The sequence below is a fragment of the Condylura cristata genome, unplaced genomic scaffold (assembly GCF_000260355.1).
Source record: "Condylura cristata isolate star-nosed mole 26May11 unplaced genomic scaffold, ConCri1.0 scaffold00047, whole genome shotgun sequence".
NCBI classification, from domain to species: Eukaryota; Metazoa; Chordata; class Mammalia; order Eulipotyphla; family Talpidae; genus Condylura; species Condylura cristata.
The window spans coordinates 197,608-219,424 of record NW_004567148.1 but is presented as its reverse complement, the minus strand read 5'-3'; the positions used below and the strand labels follow the sequence as shown (position 1 = coordinate 219,424).

General features: G+C 35.3%; 1 protein-coding gene across 3 annotated transcripts in view; it reads right to left on the bottom strand.

Annotated features, from left to right (window-relative positions):
- The window catches only part of CNTN1 (contactin 1), a 289,880-nt gene that overhangs the window by 167,030 nt on the left and 101,033 nt on the right, over positions 1 to 21,817 (bottom strand). For all 3 annotated transcript variants that reach the window (XM_012734143.1, XM_012734144.1, XM_012734142.1), the window contains exons 4-10: positions 17,686 to 17,818; positions 14,701 to 14,873; positions 13,885 to 13,980; positions 8,559 to 8,765; positions 5,158 to 5,257; positions 4,829 to 5,010; positions 142 to 266 (exon numbers count right to left, since the gene is read on the bottom strand). In XM_012734143.1, the coding sequence (XP_012589597.1) occupies positions 142 to 266; positions 4,829 to 5,010; positions 5,158 to 5,257; positions 8,559 to 8,765; positions 13,885 to 13,980; positions 14,701 to 14,873; positions 17,686 to 17,818 (1,016 nt within the window). The remainder of the gene's footprint in view (positions 1 to 141; positions 267 to 4,828; positions 5,011 to 5,157; positions 5,258 to 8,558; positions 8,766 to 13,884; positions 13,981 to 14,700; positions 14,874 to 17,685; positions 17,819 to 21,817) is intronic.

Sequence of the window (21,817 nt, the reverse complement as noted above, 5' to 3'; positions counted from 1 at the left end):
GGCTGTGTTAGTAGACATTGTATTTTAGATTCCAGGGTACCGTACTCTATTCCCTCTTTCTAAATTTATCCCAGGACCACCTGGAGGTATTGCCTGATGACAGACTCCAGAATTATTGTATAAGACTTGAAGGACACATACCGCATATCCATTTTTCAGCCATCGGATGCTGGGGATGGGCTTCCCGGTGGCCACACAAGGCCAGTAGAGGTCACTGCCTATGTCCACCTCGGTGTCATTGATGTGTTCTACCCACTCTGGGTATGCTAAACAGGAAAGAACATTGTATTTGTAAAATGCAAGTTCCAACACATGTCACAATTTCAAGAGTACAAATATAACCTATAGCTGGGGTCCTAAAGAATGTACCAGATATTTTGTGGGTCTTAAAACTAAAGTTAGAGCCACTGAGATTGCATTTCCACAGTAAGCTTTATCCTGCATTATAGCAGCATGTGGTAACTATAGTTCAAGTATTTTTTTTTTCTACTTGTGGGCCATTTTTTTTTTTTTTAAGATTTATTTATTTGTACATACAGAACTGGGGTACAGGCCAGAGGCTCAGGGACGGTGAGAAGCTTCACCAGAGACAGAGTGGGGAACAGAACAGGCAGATCGACGAAGTACACTGCTGAGGGGAGCAGCGGGCGGGTCAGGAGAGGTCTGCCACGCCATGTGGTCACCTCCGGGGCAGGCGGGAATCGAACTCATGCGGAAGCAGCCTTAGATTCTCAGTGCTGTGCTTTAACCCGCTGCGCCACCAGAGAGGGCCTGTGGGCCATTTTTTTAAGGTTAATTCATGAATGGCACTACACCTATTTGTCATTTTTCTAAGCCTTTCAAAATGGCACTGAAGTTCAAAAAAATTATCCCCATTTACTATGGTATCTCTTCGCTGTTTGGATAAAGTTTCAATTTTTTTTCATTCCCTCAGGTATATAATGCCTCTGAATGGAACTAGTGGACACTATAATATCTATTGTAGAACTAGAAAAAGGACTTGGTTACTTACATAATCATAACTGGATATTATATAGTAGCTATAACTGATAAAATTTATGGGTCAATTAAATTGACCTCAACCTCTTCAGTTGATCTAATCTACTGATAGATTTTTAGAACTTGCTCAGAAAAGGAGAAAATGCTAGGAATTTCCTAAAGGAAAAAACAAATTTTGATAAGAAGCAAACTAATAATCTGATCATCTTTGTGAATACTTAAATTGTTTGAGTAAATCCAAATACTTTAGCTAAATAAGTATATAACAAAAGAAGTAAGAGGAGATAATCTTGAGTGGAAGGTAGTATTTCATTTAATTTTCTTTGAAAATGAAAACTTATTATATTCACTATGGCAAAAGAAATCTACATATCTCATAGAGAATATTTGATGTGGATAAATAAATGAAACATAAAACAGTGTATAATCTCACTGAACAACATTATATGTTATATACATAATATAATACATACAGCCTGATTCAGTATATTTTTCACTCATAATTGCATCTTATCTCTGACATAGGAAGAAAATTTTAAAAACTGAATATTGATCAGAAAATACTATTAATCAACAAGAAATTTTTAAAATTCAATCAAGGCAACCTACAAAGCAGGAGGATCACTGCTTTCCTGCCTTAACTTCACACAGATCACACAGAGATGTCACCTTCAAAAATACAATGAGAAGATATAATTGAATAAATAATAGAATCAGCTTGATATATTCTGTATATGCATTAATTATGTAGCTTTCTGCTTGTTTGATTAGACCAAAAGATAAAAGTTGGAGTGCCTCATTAAAAAAGAGAAGTAACAGCTCCCTTAAATTACTAGCTATAAACATCAGCTGTCACCTTAATTCCTTTAAAGAATTAGAAATTAGTACAGAACTCCACACTTTTGAGAAACTGGGGTATAGTTTTAAGTGCATAAGCTAGAATGGATTTAATGTTTTGAATAAAAACAGATCAACAATTTCTAGAAGACTGGCAAAGCAGTTTTATTAAAAAAAAAAAGAAGGTTCTGACCAGAATTTCCCTTCCCTTGGGAAATCACAAAGAATATATGATCTGGGCCCTCCCTGGTGGCATAGCAGGTTAAAGCACAGCACTGAGAAGCTAAAGCTCTTTTGCATGGGTTTGATCCTCGCCTGCCCGGAGGTGACCACATGGCGCAACAGACCTTTCCTGGCCCACCTGTTGCTCCCCTCAGCAGTGCACTTCTTCATTTGGCCTGTTCTGCTCCCCACTCTGTCTTTGGTGAATCCTCACTACCCCTGCATCTCTGGCCTGTACCAGTTCTGTATGCACAAATAAATAAATCTTTAAAAAAAATTATATATATATATATGTATATATACATGTATATATATATATATATATATATAATATATATATATATATATATATATGATCTATACCAAGTAAATGTTGGGGTGTTGGTAGACAATTGTGGAGTTAAGGACAAACATGTATGTAGGTCAGAATTTTTAGGCTATAGAGTATATTTGCATCCACGATGATAAATGAGATCATAAAGGTAGTGACTCAATATAGAATGGTTTAAAAAAGCAAATCCTGACACCCTAATACTAGAAGGTGTGGAGCTAAGAGGAGAAAGCAAAGGGGATTGAGAGTGGTGTACAAGGACATGAACAAATTGTGGTTCCAGGAGGTAAGTCTGGGGGCAGGAGGAGCCAATTAGCGTGACAGCTGCTATTCAGGTGAGTCACAACTGAGGTTTGTTCATCACCTTGAGCTACATGGAAGTCATTGGTGATTGTGAGGAGAATGGATTCAGTGGAAGGGTCAGGGAATGAAAACCAGGGTAGATTTTAGAGAGAAAAAAAAAATGGAGACACTAGTTTTAGAGTCTGGACAAATCTACCAAGATCTGTATAATATTTTAGGGAAGGCACAAAAAGCAGAAATGGAGTAGTAACCAGATCTAAAAAGAGGATTTGAAAGAAAGAAGAAAAAAGAGTTACAGGAGAAGCAGCAACCTTAAGGAGAAGCAAATTTTAGTCAGAATAAGAGGATTGAGGGTGTTTAAGGTAGGAATAGACATTGAGAATCCAGGTGATTCTAGGAGAGACCAGGCAGGGCATGTACTGAGCCACGTGGGTAAGAGTTCTTGTGGTCCTGAACTTCTTAAAGGCAAAAGAGGTGAATGTTTCAATAATTCCAATGGGCTCTATCTGGTGGTGATACTGACGTTGTAGACTGGTTGTTTAAGGCGTTACTTTTACCCCACATAAACAAAAATGCGGGATCTGGATAGGATGGTGAACTTGACCTTGTGACAAATTTGGGTTAGGAATCATCTCCATTTTTTCTTTCTTTTCATTATTTAAATTTATTTTTTGTGTAGAAGATCTAGGGTATAGCCATGGGTTCCACAGGGGGTTGGAGGTGAGAAGATTCACCAGAGACAGTAGGCAGCAGAACAGGTGGATTGACTGAAATATCCTGCTGAGGGGAGCATTGGGTGAGACAGGGAGTCTACTGTGCTTTATGGGTCAACTCCCTGGCCTGGGATTGAACTCAGACCATGGCATTGATAGCGCTAAGGCCACCAGCAACGTCTCCCCAGTTTTTCTTAGTGCCCGTTTTCCACATTCTCATACTCTACCCCTTTCCATATGCTTGCTTAATCAATATCTATGCAAATTTCCATATTGCATTCTCATGCCTTTTTTTTAATAGTTATGTGTATGTGTGTGTGCATGTGTTTATTTGGTTGTTTATGTCTGTATACATATAACATAAATATAGTATGTACCTCAAGGTCAGAGAAAGTATTTTCTTTATCTATCCTTGATGTTAGCATGGTGTCTACTGCTGAGTAAATACCCGATACATGGCTGTCCTCTCAGTGATCTTGTCAAAGATCAGGTGTATATTCAATGTGGCTCCACTCCACTGTAGAGTGCTATAAAGATTATTTCAGCCTGGAAGTGTTCAAGCTTTTATTCAAAGACATTTTATCCTCCCAAATATAAGTTCATCTTGAAGTACAGTAACCAAACACTTGTGCCATAAAAATTGTATAAAAGAGAGCTTCCCTGGGGCTTAGGGGTGAAGTCTCAGCATTATCACCACTGTGGCCTGAGTTTAATCCCCAGTCAGGTAGCTGATCCACATGGGGCATAGTAGACCTCTCCTGTCTTGCCTGCTCCCCTCAGCAGTGTTATTTCCATAAATCTGCCTGCTGTGCTCCCCACTGTCTCTGCTGAATCCTCTCAACCCCTGCACCTGTGTCTTACACACAAAAAAAAAAAAAACTGTAATTAAAAAAAGAATTATGTTAAAGAAAAATATACTCCCTTAAACCAAACTTCCTGAAAGTGTGATTCCTAAACTAGTATTTGTATATTTGGATTTCCTAGGGACTTGTTAGAAATACAAATTATTGGACCCAAATAGATCTTCTAAATCTGAAACTCTGAGGATACAGAGCCAGTTATCTGCATATTAATGAGCTTTCCAGGTAATTTTGGTGCTTGCAAACAAAAGGCTTAAATTAAGTTAGAATGCAAAGGTTTCTACAAATAAAATATATTAAAAAATATAGGATGACAAAGGAAATAAATTGTTTCAATTGTATGTTCTGGAAATTACCAAGAACTTCACTGTATACTAACGAGAATATAACTGCTATAATTCATATTTATTACTTAATTAACATAAGATATATATAGCATACCTTTGTATAAAATTCTATACACCTCTGTTTTTTAACTATTAATCATTACATCTTAATTTTTAAGTATGAAAATGTCAGTAAATAAGATATTGATGAAATTTATGTAAAATTAAAATATCCACCTTGAACATAAATTCTTGCTTGGTGTTTGTCCTTTCCTCTAATGTTTTCAGCTTCACATTCATATATTCCTTCATCTTCTAGCTGAATATTAAAGATCTTGAGGACAGCCCCAGAAGTGCTGAGCTCAGCAGTACTTGGCATAGGTTCTAGAACTTTCCGCCACCGGATATCAGGAACTGGACTTTAAATAGGATATAATAAGAGTTAAGGATCTAGAATTGCTTACAAAACAATTACTTTAAGCTTCTATTGGTAGTTACATATTTACATCACTTATTTCCCAAAACTCTACAAAAATTATGTTAATGAAAAATGTCAGTATACTTACTTGCCAAGGGCAAAACACTCTAAAGTCACATTTTGGCCCATCAATGCATATATGTCCTTGAACTGAACTACAATATCAGCAGGATATGGTTTTGTTGTTCCTAATATTAAGAGAAATGCAAACACATGCAAATTATTAAGCAGAACAGTTTTTTTTTTAACATTGTGATTTTTTATAAGATTAAAACTATTTCAATGTGAAAATCTATTCTCTGTATAAGTTCTAGTAAATATCTGATCAGGTCACAGTGTATAATTTTTTTTTTTTTGTTTGCTTACAGATAGTATTATAGAACATCAACTTCATCAAGAATTTTCAACCTATTACTCATTTTGACAGTTGTGTAACCAAATGGGTATCACTAAAATTTCAGGAAAATTTTAAGAAGTATCTAATATGTGTAAAATATTGTGCTGCAAGTTCATGAAAGGGCACTTGGGCTAGAAGAGAAGAAATAAAGAAATGAGGTAAAAGGAAAAGAGGAGAATGAAAAGAAAGGCCATGAGCAGAAGAGGAAAAAAGTTTCAAGGGGATGAATGCAAAAAGGAAGCATGTTGAAAAGAGGAAATAAAGAAAAATGCTTATTAAGACATCACTGTTCTCGTAAATATAGATAATTAATCCCATTAATATCAGGCTTGAAAGATGTATCAGTTTCTCACTCGGACAAGTGAAGAAATAGGCCAGGTTTTTGGGGGAATCATGACATGAATTTGTACTTTAACAACATATAATGCTAAAGAGACAAATTGATACAGTCATGAGGTTGAAAATAAATAAAAAGTCTGAAAGAGTAGTAGCCAAGGAGAATTGTATGAAAGGACTAGGAAAATTTCAGCAAGGATAGCATTTGAAGTGGACCAGTTCAGACAGGGAAAATAACATATTATGACAATGCCTCAGAAGTGTGCTGGGATTTACAAAGGTCTAGGAATTCAAATAACATTGAAGTAGATGTAATTGCAAATGAGCTTGAACCTACAATCTGGAAAACATGAAGCTATAGTATTAAATATTTTGAGACCAATTTCCTTAATTGGTATTAGCAGTGAGTCAGGGCAAGAGAAGTAATATTAACCTTATCTTTTATTTTTTTTTAAAGATGTATTTATTTGTTTGTTTGTTTATGCATACAAAAACTGGGGTATAGGCCAGAGGCGAGGGGAGAGAACGCACATCAGAGACAATGGGGAGCAGAACAGGCAGATCTGCTGAAATCCACTGCTGATGAGAACAGTGGGTGAGAGGTCTGCTGAGGCATGTAGATCAGCTCCCTGGCTAGGATCGAACCCTGGCCAGTGGTTGGCAATAGCTTGATAGCATTGAGACTTAAACCCCTGCACCACCAGGAAGACCCTTATTTTTTATCTAAGTAGGAGACCTTTTTGGAAATTTTAAGGGATGAAGCATGGAGAAGAGAAATATAGAAGTGAGTCATAAGTCTAAAGAAACTATTTAATTCATGCATGCCAAACAGGTAAGGGCCTGAAGTAGGACATAGTCACAGTGAGAGCAAAAAAGAAAGAACATAAACATGAGGCAGAACCATGAGCATGCTCCTTTTATTGGTATTTTCTCAAATTATAGTTTAAGAACCAATTTATCAGAAGCCCCTTCTGAAGCTGGTTCAGATACCTGGGTCATATCCCAAGCCTGGTGAATCAGTATCTTAGATCTGGACATTTTCTCAGTTCTTCAAACTAGCTTACATACTGATTGGGAACCCCTGGAGGCACTGTTCTAATGAGGAAGCAGGAGACAAACTGACAAAAATTATGCCCTAAATTCGTAGAAAAATAATAGTATTGCTAACTGAGATGAATACTAGGTGAGGTTCAGAGGGAAGATAGCAGATGTGTATGGGATGTTTTGATCTAACACCCTTGTGTGGCAAGTCCAGGAGGCAATCAAGTACCAGAAACGTCCTGGAAATGTGAATCTGGAGTCATCCATCCAGATAGGATTCCAGTTGAAAAGGTATTCCAAGAATTCCTGGAAAGATCAGAAACATAACAAAGAAGATCTGGTAAAGGACACTGCACAGAATTTGTCCGAGAAGCAGGTAGGAGATGAGAAATTGAGTCAGTGGAAAGAGTCGGAAATTAGGAAAGGGAATGTCCAAGAGATGTAGAAGAGATGTATAGTATCACACAAAAATACACACAGAATCAAGAATTAGAAGTGACCTTTGAGTTTAGTGACTAAATCATTTTGATCATTCAAGCATAGTTGCATTGAACACAAAAGAATATGCAGAGGGCAAATAATTGAGGGCAAAGTATGAAAAATCAGGACAGAAAGGAAACAAGAGATGAGATGAGGACACGATTTAGTCAAATGGGATGTGAACTAGAGCAACAGAGAGGAATTAGCTATAACAGGAAAAGAAGCACTCATCCCAACAAGATAGAAAAGAAGAGCAAAAGGAAATGAATTTCTAGGGAGTAGTTTAAAATTTTAAGAACCTTTTTATAAAATAGTTGCTCAAATTTGTGAAGTAGTGGGTAGGAGTATCTCATAAGGTTGAGAAGAGGAGAAAAAGCCATAAAGTCAAAATGTATTAAACACCAGCCAGGTAACTCCTATCCTGAAGAGAGTAAAAAAAAAAAAATGGGTCCATAGCAATAAGATGGTATTTTCCAACTCTCCTAAAGGACTATGTAGTGAAAGAAACAAAACTTGAATCTGGCAACAGGAAAGCCAGGATTTCCTCAGAAACTTGGACTCAGTTATATGAATGTAGCAGCACAACTGTGACAAAAATGATATGAGGTCATCAAATATACGACAATCTGATTTTCTCAGGGAATAGTACAGCTAAAAAAGGAAGGCAGTTCAATGGGCAGCTAGGAAAGACCAATCAATTATGTCAGGAGCAGTAAAATATGGCTCCAAGGTAATAATACCCTCTGCTAAATATTCATAGTAGATATCAATCTCTCTATCTCTCTATCATCTATCTTTGCATAATGTAAATAGTTCCTTAAAATACCAAAATAGCTAGGTCTTTTTTTACTAATTATGTAATCACCATAGTTAGCTTTGATCTAATCACATGATCCCATTGATGAACTAAGAAAAAGGCATGCCCAGCAAACAAAATGCAGAGGCTAAGTGTTCCCCTGGAACCAACATACTGCTGTTTAGCTAAGGAATCAGTCCACTGTTTTCTGAACTAGAGCCAGCCAGTCCAGATTCAACCATCTATGGCCATTTTAATGATTCAGATCTTCTCTACTGAATAAGTTAAGGAAGGGTAGAAATTTTCACTGTGTGCATTCTCTTTTAGCCAAGACCAAACAGGTAGCTAATCTCTGCAATGGTTATTTATATTTTTTTCATTATTAGAAGTATGCCACAAGCAGATAACCTTGCAAACACAGAGTATAACAAATACTTACGTTCTGGCAGTGGAATGAGTGGGATAAATTTGCTGAACACACTCTTTGTAATAGAAGGGCTGGACACAAAGCACGAATAATTGCCTTTGTCTGATGCCTCCACATTCGCTATGTAGAGATTGCCATTTGTCTGAGATACAAATCTGCGTTTATCCATTGTGATAAATACAGGAAATTCATTTAGAAGCCAGCGGTAGCTAAGATCATCTGGGAGAAAATAATATCTACTAAATATTAAGCTCTACTCCAAAAGCAAATATTTTGTTTTCCAATGACAAATACATAATTGAATCAAGACTGAATGAGTATGTTGAATGTAGTCAAAGGACATTTTGGAATTTTCTAAAAATTACCATGTTTTGAGTGGTTATAAATATGGTGTTAAGTAATTACACATATCTTTATCTATAAATTATTTTATGGACTATTAATATTCTTACTTTTATGTATTTTTTTAATTGGCTAGATACAACTCAGTGATCTTGCATAGATCCTTTCACTCTGAAGTAGTGTTGAGGTCCTAGATCTAGATCTGAATCCATTTTTCTTACTGCTTTTATTTGAAAAAAAATCAGTTATTGACCATACTATGATTTTATATCCTTTTATTTTTATTTTAAATTATAGATTTGTAAATGAGTTTGTGTAAACTGTTCTGCCACTATAGAAAGTGAAGCCAGAGAAACAGAGAAAGTCATGTTACTGACTTTCTTGACTATTAGGAAGTCTATAGCACATGGAAATTCTTAACTGCAGGATCTTCCTTTGGTTGAACACATAGGCTACTTAGGCTGTCCATTGAATTCCCTCATTAATTTTCTGCATTTCATACAATTTTCCTTTTCTATCGCCCCTCCTGGTTTGGAGAATGACTCCTTGGACATCATATACAATAGCAAAACACAAGAGAAAAAATGCAGGACAGTACATACTTCTCATTCACAGAATATTGATTCCCTTTAAAATCTCATGAACTAGGGGAAGACAACCACCAGTAGGAAAATCATAAGAAGCAACTTTTAGGCTAAATTAGAATTTAGATGTGAGATGGTAGAATGCCAATATCTTTTTAAAGTGAAATGATACAGGAATGATAAGCTTTAGGAAACGCAATGTAACTGGCTAGTACTGCAACAAGAGAGTATGATAGAAAACCAACTCTAAAAAACTAAAATAATTGCACTCTGTATAAATCTAACATGATGGGGAGTAATAATCTAGGAGATCCCATTTAGATTAGCTATGTAATTTTCTCCAACAATATGCACCACCAGCAAAGTAAAAATTATTTTCTTTTTAATCTTAACTTTTTAATTATAGAAGACAGTATATTGTAGTTGTCAAAAATAGAAAATACAGATCAAGTTGAAAGAAGAAAGAAAATTAAAAAACCATCATCCTCCAATTCAGTTAATCACCATTATTTCTCTTTTTAAATATGCATGTTTAAATAATTTTATTATTTTAATTGTTATCCTTATGCTAAGTTAGGAGCAGGTAAAATCTACAGAAGAATAAAGGTAGGAAGAAATTTAATGGGCTCTTTCAGTAGCTGAAATTGGATTCTTCAAATTGCATGAAAAATAATCTTTGAGCCAAATGATTATTTATAATACGTTCTAAAACAGGCTGTTAGCTTGTCTGAGCTTGAAAAAAAAAAAAAGCTTGTTGCCATTTAAAAGGAAAACCAATATTTTTGCAAAAATTTATGATCATAGTTAAATTCCCGAAAATAAACATCAGGAAAGTATAGATTTCCTAACAGAAAAAAAGACAATTTATTTAACTATCAAAATACTATACACAGCAAAGCACATTCAGAGCAGCCTGGGTTCTCCTTGGTTATGTGAATATAGAAACTTGCACTTTAATTCTAGACCAAATATCTGAATCACTCTATTACTCATATTCTCTAAAATTAAGACATTTCCCTGTGCCCACTCATCAGGGATATGTGAAAAGGGATGAGATATTTAAAATAGGAACCTTTAAGAGAGAAAAACTAGGTCAAAGAAGTCATTGTGATGATACTTGTATAAACATGAGTCAAACTACAAGGCGGTTGTTCTGGCTGATTTAATGCTGTGTGGGTTCTTCAGTATACTAACTTAATATATAATGCGTACTTCCTATGTGCTACTGTTTAGACAGATAGTTTACAATAAATTTGGCCTTCCCCATGTGCTAACTGTAACATAAATCTATTTTTTCAAAAGATTTATTTATTTATGCATACAGGCCAGGGGTGGTTAGAGGATTCACCAGAGACAGAGTAGGGAGCAGAACAGGCAGATCAACAAAGTACACTGCTGAGAGATGTGGTGGGCGGGCCAGGAGAGGTGTGCCGTGCCATGTGGATCACCTCTGAATGCATGAAGCTGCTTTGGCTCCATTGCAGTGCTGCGTCCTAACCCACTGCACCACCAGGAAGGGCCCATAAACCTAAATTTATCTAACAAATTCTGGCCTTCTGATAACTCATTCATCTGGACAAAATAATCATTAGAAGCCATCATCTCCCATTGAAAGGAAGGTAAGGATTGCTACTGCCATTCTTCAGACAAGGTTATGAAAACTCAGGTAGATTAGTTGACTTGCCCAAGCTTGTACAGTAGAAATTACTTTCTAACTTCCCGCTCCACCTTCCCGCTTCCAAAACTACACCATGATTGACTTACCAGTTGCCCTGATTCCCCACCTCAATCTCACAGGGACCCAATCTGTCTTCCTTGCCTGGTGCTGACAGCACCAACTGTGAAAAAACCAACATCTATTTTCTTCATAGCCTTGCTGTCTATCTTAAATAATAAATTACTATGAATTAATATTTTAAGAAAAATAAGTGCCAGCACCTGTTTCAGAAACATTTTTATTGATAAGTGTCTGAGATTTCTTTCCTTTGCCTCAGGAGAGTCTGGAGCATATGACAGGGGAATTTTATTTTGCAAACTATAATGCATTTGATGAGTTTCATTGTATTACTCTGAAATATATCACCCATATAACCTTGTTAAACAATGTATATTTCTCTTGAAAAACATTAGAGACACTTTAGTATCTGGAAGAGTAGACTTGTGTACTTGTGTGCTTTCTTTTTCATTTTCTTTTTCTTTTTTTTTTTTAAGATTTATTTATGCATACAAGAACTAGAGTATAAACCAGAGAGGTGGAGTGTGAGAGGACTGACCAGAAATAGAGTGGAGCAGAGCAGGTAGATTGACTGAAATGAGGGGATCAGGAGAGGACTGCCACCCCATGTGAATCACGTCTCTGGCCGGGGATTGAACTTGGGCTATAGTGGCTGTGGATAGCTTCACAGTGCTGTAGTTTTACCCATTGTGCCACCAGAAAGGGCCCAATATATGCTTTCTTTCTACTAATCCAATAGAACATAATTTACCTACATTAACAAAATCATGATAGACTCTAGTTAGTGCTTTGATACCTACAGTAAGAAATGTGTGCCGAATTATACTATGGAATCATGTATTAACTTCTATGCCTTCCCATTTGAGTCTATTTTTGTGATGACCTATCCACTGAGATTCATTCAAGATCATATCCAACAGTTTTCTTAAATGTATTCCCACTTATTTTAAAATTTACACACATTTTATAATTAAGTATCTTGTATTTTTGTCGATAGGATACCCCCTTTGAAAGAATCTTTTCCTTTATTCTCTCTCTCAATGTGCACATGTATGATTTATATTTTGCAAAATGTGGTAACTCAATTTCTGTTGGTTATACTGACAGAAAATTAAATAAAAATAAAACATTGGTTTTTTTTTTGAGAATCAAGATGTTTAAGAAGTTTTTATCATTCCTATCTTAAATTTAGTAATATCGAACTTGCCAAATCTTTTAGTTTTTTAACTTGTCTATTGTCTGTCTCTGAGGAGAAGATCTCAATGTTGGGTGAATTTTCCTATTTTATTCACTGAGGTATTTAGCAAAAACCATGTCTGGTTCAGAGCAAGTACTCACAAGATCTGCTCAAAGAATATGTGATAGAATATAGAATAAGGACTATTCAGTGTGGAATATGGTCAAATGCAGTCATTTATTGCCTATAACCATTTACTTTGTGGGAAATGCCATGAAAATGAGATGTTTTATATTGTTTTGGCATCTCTTCATGGAAGTTACTATTCTCTCATTGAAATTTTTAATTCATATGGTCATCTTATATTTACCAAAATAGCCTTTCTCCTATCATTAGAGAGAAAATTACTAATATTTGTTATATAGACAATCAAAATACATATATGTATATAATAAATAGAATATACAGCTGTATATAAATTTGTGTGTGTGTGTTTGTGTTCCCAAAAATTACCTAAAATAGCCAAAAAGTTTCATTGTCCATGGGAGGTGATTTCTATCACTTATTATTATTATCATTATTTTGCATATAAGAACTGGGATTTAGTCCAGCAGTATAAGAGGATTCAACAGAGACAGAGTGGGGAGCAGAATAGGAGTTACTGAAATTCAATGCTGAGGGGAGCAGAGTGTGAGACAGGAGAGGTCTGCCATGCCATGTGATCTGCTCCATGGCCAGGGATCAAACTCGGGCAAAAAAGTGATAACACTGAGACTTTACACCTAGGCCACCAGGGAGTCTCATGACATATTATTAAACATAAGAATAGAAAACATTTTTCAATGTAAAAATAACTAGTATTTATAAAATACTTTGAAAGAACATTTGATAAATAAAACAAGTTAAAATTAATAAAGGTATATGAAGTGTTTATCTTTTAATTAGCATGTTGATGACTATTTTAGTCATATCAACTTACAGAAAACATGTATTCAGAAGTTAAGCCTCCTAACAGATGGCTCAATTTAATTCTTTTTCTAAATTGGGTCATTAGTCTTACAAATTGGTGACCCTAAAGACATCAATAACTTATTATGTCTTCATCCCTTTCTAGTATTTAATTATAACTCACAGTACATTGTAGATATTAAATTGTTAATAATATGATTGACTATAAATCACTCCTTGCTACTATTTTATTTCAGGAATAATTTGAAGAAAATCAATCACATTTTCTCCTTTACAACAGGAATTTTAATGAGGAAACTAGCTAAGATATGTACTGTTTATAAACTGGAATAATCATAAATATTTGCAATTAAGGGCAAGTAACCAAAAAGCCAAAAAAAAAAAAAAGGTCTATAAAGACTAGTAAAAGATGCATGATAAGGCTAATCAAAGAACTAGTCACCTTGAACTGTATGTTCTGTTATCATAAAGAAAAAGAAAAATGGCCACTTCATTCCATAGATGCTTTAGTCATAGAGGAAATAAATTTACCTGGGAAGTGGTAAGGAGGGTCACAGAGAAGAACCATTCCTTTTCCTTCTTTCACTTTGACCTCAGGACGTTCCTCAGGTGGGAATGGATCAAGATCTAATTATGAAAGCAAGAAGGAAAACGTTCATTCTCTGAACAAAAGCCAGACACTCACTAAAGCTTACTTTTCAGCTGCTCACTCACACTTGGGTATAGAATTTCTCAGAGGTTGGTAAAGTCTAGCAACTCAGTCCCTACTTCACACACTGTAACTTGCACACACTATGGAGAGTTCTGGGATGCACTCAAGCCTGTGGCTACTGGTAGCAGAACAGACGCTGGTATCAGCTGCACAGCTATTCTGTCTACCTTGAAGATTACAAATGGCCTCAACTCCTGCTTCAAATTTAGGAAATCTCAGAAAGGATACCTGGAAACCCTACCAGGCTTAGAGAAAAGTCAATGATCTACCAAATCTAAGTGAAGATGAGTGACTTAGAGCAGCAGACTCATTTGGCAGGTTTATGTCCACTCCTGAGGAAGCATCCAATGTTGAGAAGGAATAAGGATCAAAAGGCAGGATGCTAGTTGTGCCTTGGTCCTTATCAAATTCTGGCTCTTCCTCAATTCTCATCTCCCCCCCTTCTTTTATTTTTGGAAATTGCATTTTGTGAGTTTCTTCATACAGTCCTACTTTTTTTTTTAAACATTTTACTTATTTATTTATGCATAGAAGAATTGGGGGGCAAGCCAGAGGTATAGAGAGCTAGAGGATTCCCCAGAGACAGAGTGGGGAACATGAATACAATTGCTCTTTTTCAAGTTTCAACTACTTACATCCAAAACTCAGGGTAGCTTCAATGCTTCTGACCATCCCGTAGCTATTTGATGCTAAACAGTAATAAATTCCAGCATCCTTTTGTTTGTCAGGGTTGTTGATAACAAGATTTCCTCCTACCATACTGTAGCGATCATTTGTTAGATCAACATCACCATTATTCATTCTCCATCTGTGAAAAAACAAATGATTTTGCCATCAGGAATTCTGCAGATGGCACTGGCCTGGCATAGTTCTAAAATGGCACAGCTCTACGTGAAGTCAGATGATTAAATACATGACTCAGACTAGTTATTCCTTCACATCCTATAATTTCATGTCCCTTGGCCCGCAATTTATACTTTAGCTCAAGGACATAAAGGTAAATGTTCAAGTGCATTAAAATAATTTCTTCTTTTTTGCATGATACATCCCAAATGACAAATGTTCATTGGCTTTAGTTCCATAAATTTGTTTCTTAGCAGCTATTCATGGATTGTAAACAATCACTATCTGACATATGCTAGGTATACTTATGCAAATACAGATATGTGCATCAAATATTTAAAAAAGCATACTTTAGTAGAAGTAAAATATAAAATATCAATTTCTGGCTCAAACATCAAAGAAATTTTTCAATAAAATAACCTAACTGAAGTCAGGGCTTTGCTCAACAAATGACACATTCTAACTACTAGAAATCAGCCATGAAACTTGAAAATGATAAAAGTCAATTGGAACTTTTGTTTCTAACACATATACGACTACAGCTATATTTATGAAACCTGGGGAATAACAAGCTGACTAGAAACAGGAATCTAATATTCTTAGTGATATGATAATAAGAATGCATGTACAAAATTGTTTTTATTTAAGTTGCCAGCCTGAATAATTCTATTTTATATCAGGGTTTATCCATAGCAGTCCGTATCTTTTACAATGTCTTAAAACAAGAATCATCATCAAACAGCAGACTCAAATCTCATCACTCACTACCTGATATATTTCTGTGTATGTGTGTGTATTACATCATTGTTTATCTTTGTACAATTTTCTTAAAACTGTTAAATGTGAACTATCTTCATAAAGTAATGAAACATCTATCCTGTCCTCCAGGCCAGGCTCTCCTTGGGCACTTCAGTAAGGATAGCCTGTGATAGGGATTTGGAGATGTACTTAACAAGCTAAGCATATTCTCTATTTTTTTTTTTAATTTGGTAAGAACATTTAATAATAGGAAACCTACTAACATGCATGATTACTTATATGTCAAACTTATGCAATGCAAATACAGATATGTGCATCAAATATAAAAAAAAATACTTTAGTAGGAGTAAAATATAAAATATCAATTTCTGGCTCAAACATCACAGTAATTTTTCAATAACCTAATTGAAGTCAGGGCTTTGCTCAACAAATGGCACATTCTAACTACTAGAAATCAGTACAAGTGAAGAATTAGATTGCCAGCTGCCAGAAACTGAAGGGTGAGGGCTAGAGCTGTTAATCAATGTGTAAAAATTTCAGTCATGCAAGTTTTGCTTCTTACTGCAGGGTCGAGGTGGTGATGGTGGTGGCAGCAAGAGACAGCAAAGGGAAGCTTAGGTACCTCTTTTGTTGCTTCTATTCTGGCCTGGAGCTGACTTGTTACAGTCCCATGTGTAAACATCAGTGACAGAATATCCCAGAAAAAGCATCACTAAAATTGCTTTTGAGATGCTATCAACATATCTACTCAGGTACACACTGCAAGTCATCCAAACTGTGTTTCACTGCTGCATCTGTGACTCATTAGCTATAGAGAAAGTCAATTGACTTGCAAAAGGCTCAGCAACCTTTTCTGTAAAGCTCTGAGCTTGGATAAGGTCTCCTCCAGAGCCCCTGTTACTTCTACTAGTCCATAGCCATGACTGTGTGCAGACTATCATGATGTATAGTGCCAGGGTTGAAATAATTCTAATCAATCAAATATTTGTAGAATAAATATGTATTTTACATTTCATTAAATATCTTACTTATAATCCAGGCTTAAAATTGAAGCAATAAAAATAATTTCAAATGAACAGCCATTTGCATATCAATTCATAATTTATTTTAAGAATAATGTTGCAGCTGTTGCAAAAGAGTATGCCCTCAGAATTAAATGAGGCGAAGGGGCATTCTCTTTGATAATATTTTTTTTTAACAATAGAAAGTTAATTTTCTATCCAAGGGGAAAAACATCTATTTTCAAAATTAACCTTGTTAAATGACAACCTTCAATTAAGTCAGGTGACATTAAAACACTAATGTCCCAATTTTCCCATCAATCATTTGCTTTGTCTTCATAGCACCATTTCAGTGGTGAAATTCAAATCCATTGACATTTGGTTAACTTTTATCTTAAATTTCTTATAATAACAGAAACTGTACCTATCTTTTCTGACCATTTGTAAAAGGAAAATCCACTGTAACTTTGCATAAAGTTACTTTTGATAATACATATATAAGCATCCTAGAAAATCTGGAAGACAGGTTTATAAAGATTTTTCATTAAGTAAGAAATATGCTGTGTTATATGGAATATAGGTTTAAAACTAATGTAAAATAGTGTTTTTATGATTATTCATGAAGCTCTTTAAATGTATCTAATATAGAAATAGTATCTATTTTCTGTAGTTGTGAATTATTTATACTTTGCATACAAGAACACTTAATACAGAAATGAGTATATTAAATTGGGCATAATTTTTATATAATCTCTTACATGCTTAAGATAATGTTAACATTATCTGTGCTGTAAATAGTAAGTGAATTTTGGCATGTACTAAAGAAAATCTGCTATTTATGTGGATATTAGGCTTTTTTTTTTTTTAATTAAATTGTATACCAGAATTTTGGTTAGTATGCCTGGACTGTGTAGAAAGCCTTTGTCATAGCTTTCACCATAAGTGAAGGGGGCCAAGCCCTGATCTGTAATCTTTAGTTCTAGACTCCACTGTGAAAGGAGCATTGAGGTGCATTACCGATAGACTGGGAATGGACTGGCCCGTGCTCTGCAGTTTAATGAAACCTTCCCTTCCGGCGACTCCTCTGGATAAATGGTATTGATTGGTTGTTCTTCAAAAATTGGTCCAAATCCTTTGTCTTCCTCAGAAACTACAAGAAACATCAAATTATTTTATGCTGTACTATTAGTCAAAGACATTTGATTTTTAAAGATAAATTAAACTTTTTCCTGAAAGAAATATAACAAATACAGAATCTCTATTTTCATTCCAAATGAGGATATTTGCCTCAGAATGCTAAAGAAAACGTTCTTTAGTCAAAGTATCTTCTTCTTATATCAAATCCTTTCTCCAAAAACACTCTTTTTGCTTAACTACTTACATCTCCTCAGACTAGTCATACTTTGTATATACAATTCCTCTTTCCAGAATTATGACCTCACTTTTCTCCCCCTATCAAAATTTGTAAGATCTTTTATGACTAGCCAAAGTCTTAGTTCCTTAAAAAAAAAAAGCCCCTCCCATCCCCTCTAGCTTTAGATGGCCTTTGTATGCTCACAACTCCCAGGGGACTTAAGAGTATTTCCCACACTTTCTGATTCTTGACAAAACTTTTTGTTCCACTTAAATGACAAATTCTTGAGAGAGGTAGATATAACTGTTCATATGGCCAAGTCCATAACCTGTATGTTACTTTCTAGCTGTATAGCATTGTAGACATGATATTCAATGATTTATAAACAAGAAAATAAGTGAATTCTAAGACAAACTGAGGCAGTCAGTAGTTGTGGAAAAATAAGTGAGGTATATACAGCTTTGAATAGCAAATTACGACTAAAAATAAGGTATTTTCCTTTGAAATATTTCAGGTGAGTTAAGATACGTAATGCTTCATTTTGGGAAAAACTAATAAGAGTTTTATTAAGCATCTATATGTACTGACACAATGCTAATGACTCCAGAGTTGTAAGAGTTAATGAAAATCTATCCTTGATTTTTAGAAACATGATTAATCTAAAAGTTTACAAATATATAAGATGCATAATTTTTTAAAGATTTATTTATTTATGCACTCAGAACTGGCGTACAGGCCAGAGAAGTAAGGGGCGGTGAGAGAATTCACCAGGACAGAGTGGGGAGCAGAACAGGCAGACTGACAATGTACACTGCTGAGGGGAGCAGCAGGCAAGTCAGGAGAGGTCTGCTGGGCCAAGTGGATCACCTCCAGGGGCAGGCAGGGATCAAATTCATACTGAAGTGGCTTTTACTTCTCAGTGCTGGGCTTTTACCTTTTGTGCCACCAGGGAGGGCCCAAGATGTATAATTTTTTAGAGGATTGACAAATTCATGATAATTTTCAAAATCAGTATTTATTGATTGCTGACTATAGACCAAGTATGTTTTCTCGATACCTTTCATTATCTCAAAATAATTCCCACTATAATCTAAAAAGGTATTTTATTATTACCCCTAATTTAGAAAAAGTCTAGAAATAGAAAGGTCATATAATTTTTCCAAAAGCACTGAAATAATGACTTGTGACATAACAAAACTGTGCATTAAGGGAACGTGGAAACTTTGGCTTGAGACCTACGTAGGGCACAGCAGACCTCTCCTGTCTCACCCACTGTCACCTAGCAGTGGATTTCAATATAGTTCACTGTTTTGCTCCACACTCTGACTCTGCTGAGTTCTCTCACCCCTGTGCCTCAGGCCTACATCCCAGTTCATCTACAAACACACACACAAAAAAAAATTAAAAAATGGAACATGGAACTTGGAGATCCTGTTGTTTCCTTGCAGTTCATATAAAACTGCTTAAAAAGACAAAAATCAGTGAAGTACAATTTTATCAATATATTTTATTCTCTTTCTGAAGGCAAGATGATTTCTATTCCCACTCTACCCCCTGATGAATAATGGCATTAGTAAGATTTTTCAATTTTTCAGAAATTCAAATAGATTAGAGGACTAAAAATAAATATTATCCAGGGAGTTAAAAATTCATAGCTATCTTCTAAGTATTGTCTGTGTGTGGCAAGACTAATAATCATGGCATTATTACTGCCAATAGTCAAGATCATCAGTTTTAAAGAGAGATGGATGTTTGATGCAATTACGCATATAATACAAACAAGTTCACTGATCTGCACTGGTTTGGATTCTGATTTTCTATTTGCTACAGCAGAGTAACATAAGAATTTTGGATTACAGGATCCTTCATCATGGGTGTGGTGTGGTAACATTCTTCTGAACAATGTAAACTTATACTTCTAAATCATACACAGTGTTGTAAACAAATGTTTCCTCAATAACAAATAACACAATTTTTTAAAAAGAATAATATTACTTTTACCAATTCCCCAATAAAATATATTTTCAAATGAACACCTGGGAGGCTATTAGTGAATTATCGGTGTTAATTGTTCTTAGTCAATAACCTGATTCTGGGGCCTCCTTAGTGGCACAAAGGGTTAAAGCTCAATGCCATCAAGCTATCTTAGAGTTCTACCCCCCTGCTAGGGAGCTGACCCACATGTCCAGCAGACCTCTCCTGACTCTGCTGCTCCCCTCAGCAGTGGATTTTAGTAGATCTGCCTTTTCTGTTCCCTGCTCTATCTCTGGTGAAGCCTCTCGCCACCCCTGAGCCTCTGGCCTGTACCCCAGTTCTGTATGTACAAATAAATAAATCTTTAAAAAAAAAGTGATCATTAAAACTACAATAAATTAAACTTTATACAATTTTAAAAGTCAGTCTTCACATTATTTATTTCAGGTATGCAGGGCTAAGGGTTTCTCTGGTTCTTTTCCAACTTCCATTTCACAATCAGCAAATTGGACAGATTTTCAACCAATTAAATTTAGTCGTCATTTAATATTGTGGAATATACTGCCTAATATTTCACAGGCTGCGGCCTCACCTCAACAGGTGTAGCTTGCATTAACTAGACTATTGTATTTTTAGTGTAGAAATCAATAGCCCCGCCTATTTGGCACCTGCCTTTATTATACCACCTGACAACCCCATTATGAAGTGTATTATAACTCTGAATGATCAATTATATTATAGTTTGTTTAACTTTCTTGATATAATTAATTTTACCATTTCAAAGTCAGCAATTTTCATTCAAAATTGACTTCATTATTTAAAGCAGCATTTAAATATAGCATTTATTTATTTCAAAGATTTATTTATTTATGCTTTCAAAAACCAGGGTATAGGCTAGAGGTGCAGGGAGCTGAGAGGATTCAACAGAGACAGAGTGGGGAACAGAACAGGCAGATTGAGATACTCTGTTGAGGGGAGCAGTGGGCTAGACAGGAGAGTTAGGCTGCCTGTGGGTCATCTCCCTGGCTGAGGATCAAACACATGCTGCTTTAGCTGGAGAGAGCTTCACAGTGCTGAGACTTAACCCTTTGTGCTGCCAGGGAAGTCCTGAAATACAGTACATATTAATTTAATTAATTTAATTACATTATTTATACTGTCTTCTGGTATAGGAAAGACATAAATGGCACACATGAAGGTTAGGAAGGTTTCTCTTGATATTGTAGTTTTTGATTTTTAAGGTATATGCTCTTGAAATAAAATTAATCAGTTTTTAGAAAACTGAGTCCCTGCTTTGTTTCTTCACCTTGATTTTATGTATTAAAATTAGTTTATTTCTGAAAAAAAGAAATACTAATTTTATTGAAAATAAGGGAAAGTCATAAACTCTAATGATAAGATTATATCTATTCAGAATGGACATGCAATGATTAAACAGTTTTGGTGAATTGGTGGTTGAAATGTATAGTTCAAATTAAATAATATTAGTGTCTCATGCTTTTTTTCTTCTCAAAATAAATACTCTTCATAAAATATTGACACTATATTTCCACATACACTGCCCTTTATGGAAACAGACCATAAAATTTTTATTTGGGGAATTAAGTATAGGAAACTAATTTACAACAAAATGTTGGATTTCTTTTGCATATTAAGAAAATATTACATTTAGGATCATTCCCTTTGCCCAAATTCTAGATTAAAAATTTGAATGGGGCCCTCCCTGGTGGCGCAGCGGGTTAAAGCACTGCACTAAGAAGCTGAAACCACTTCCGCATGAGTTCGATTCCCGTCTGCCCCGGAGGTGACCACATGGCGTGG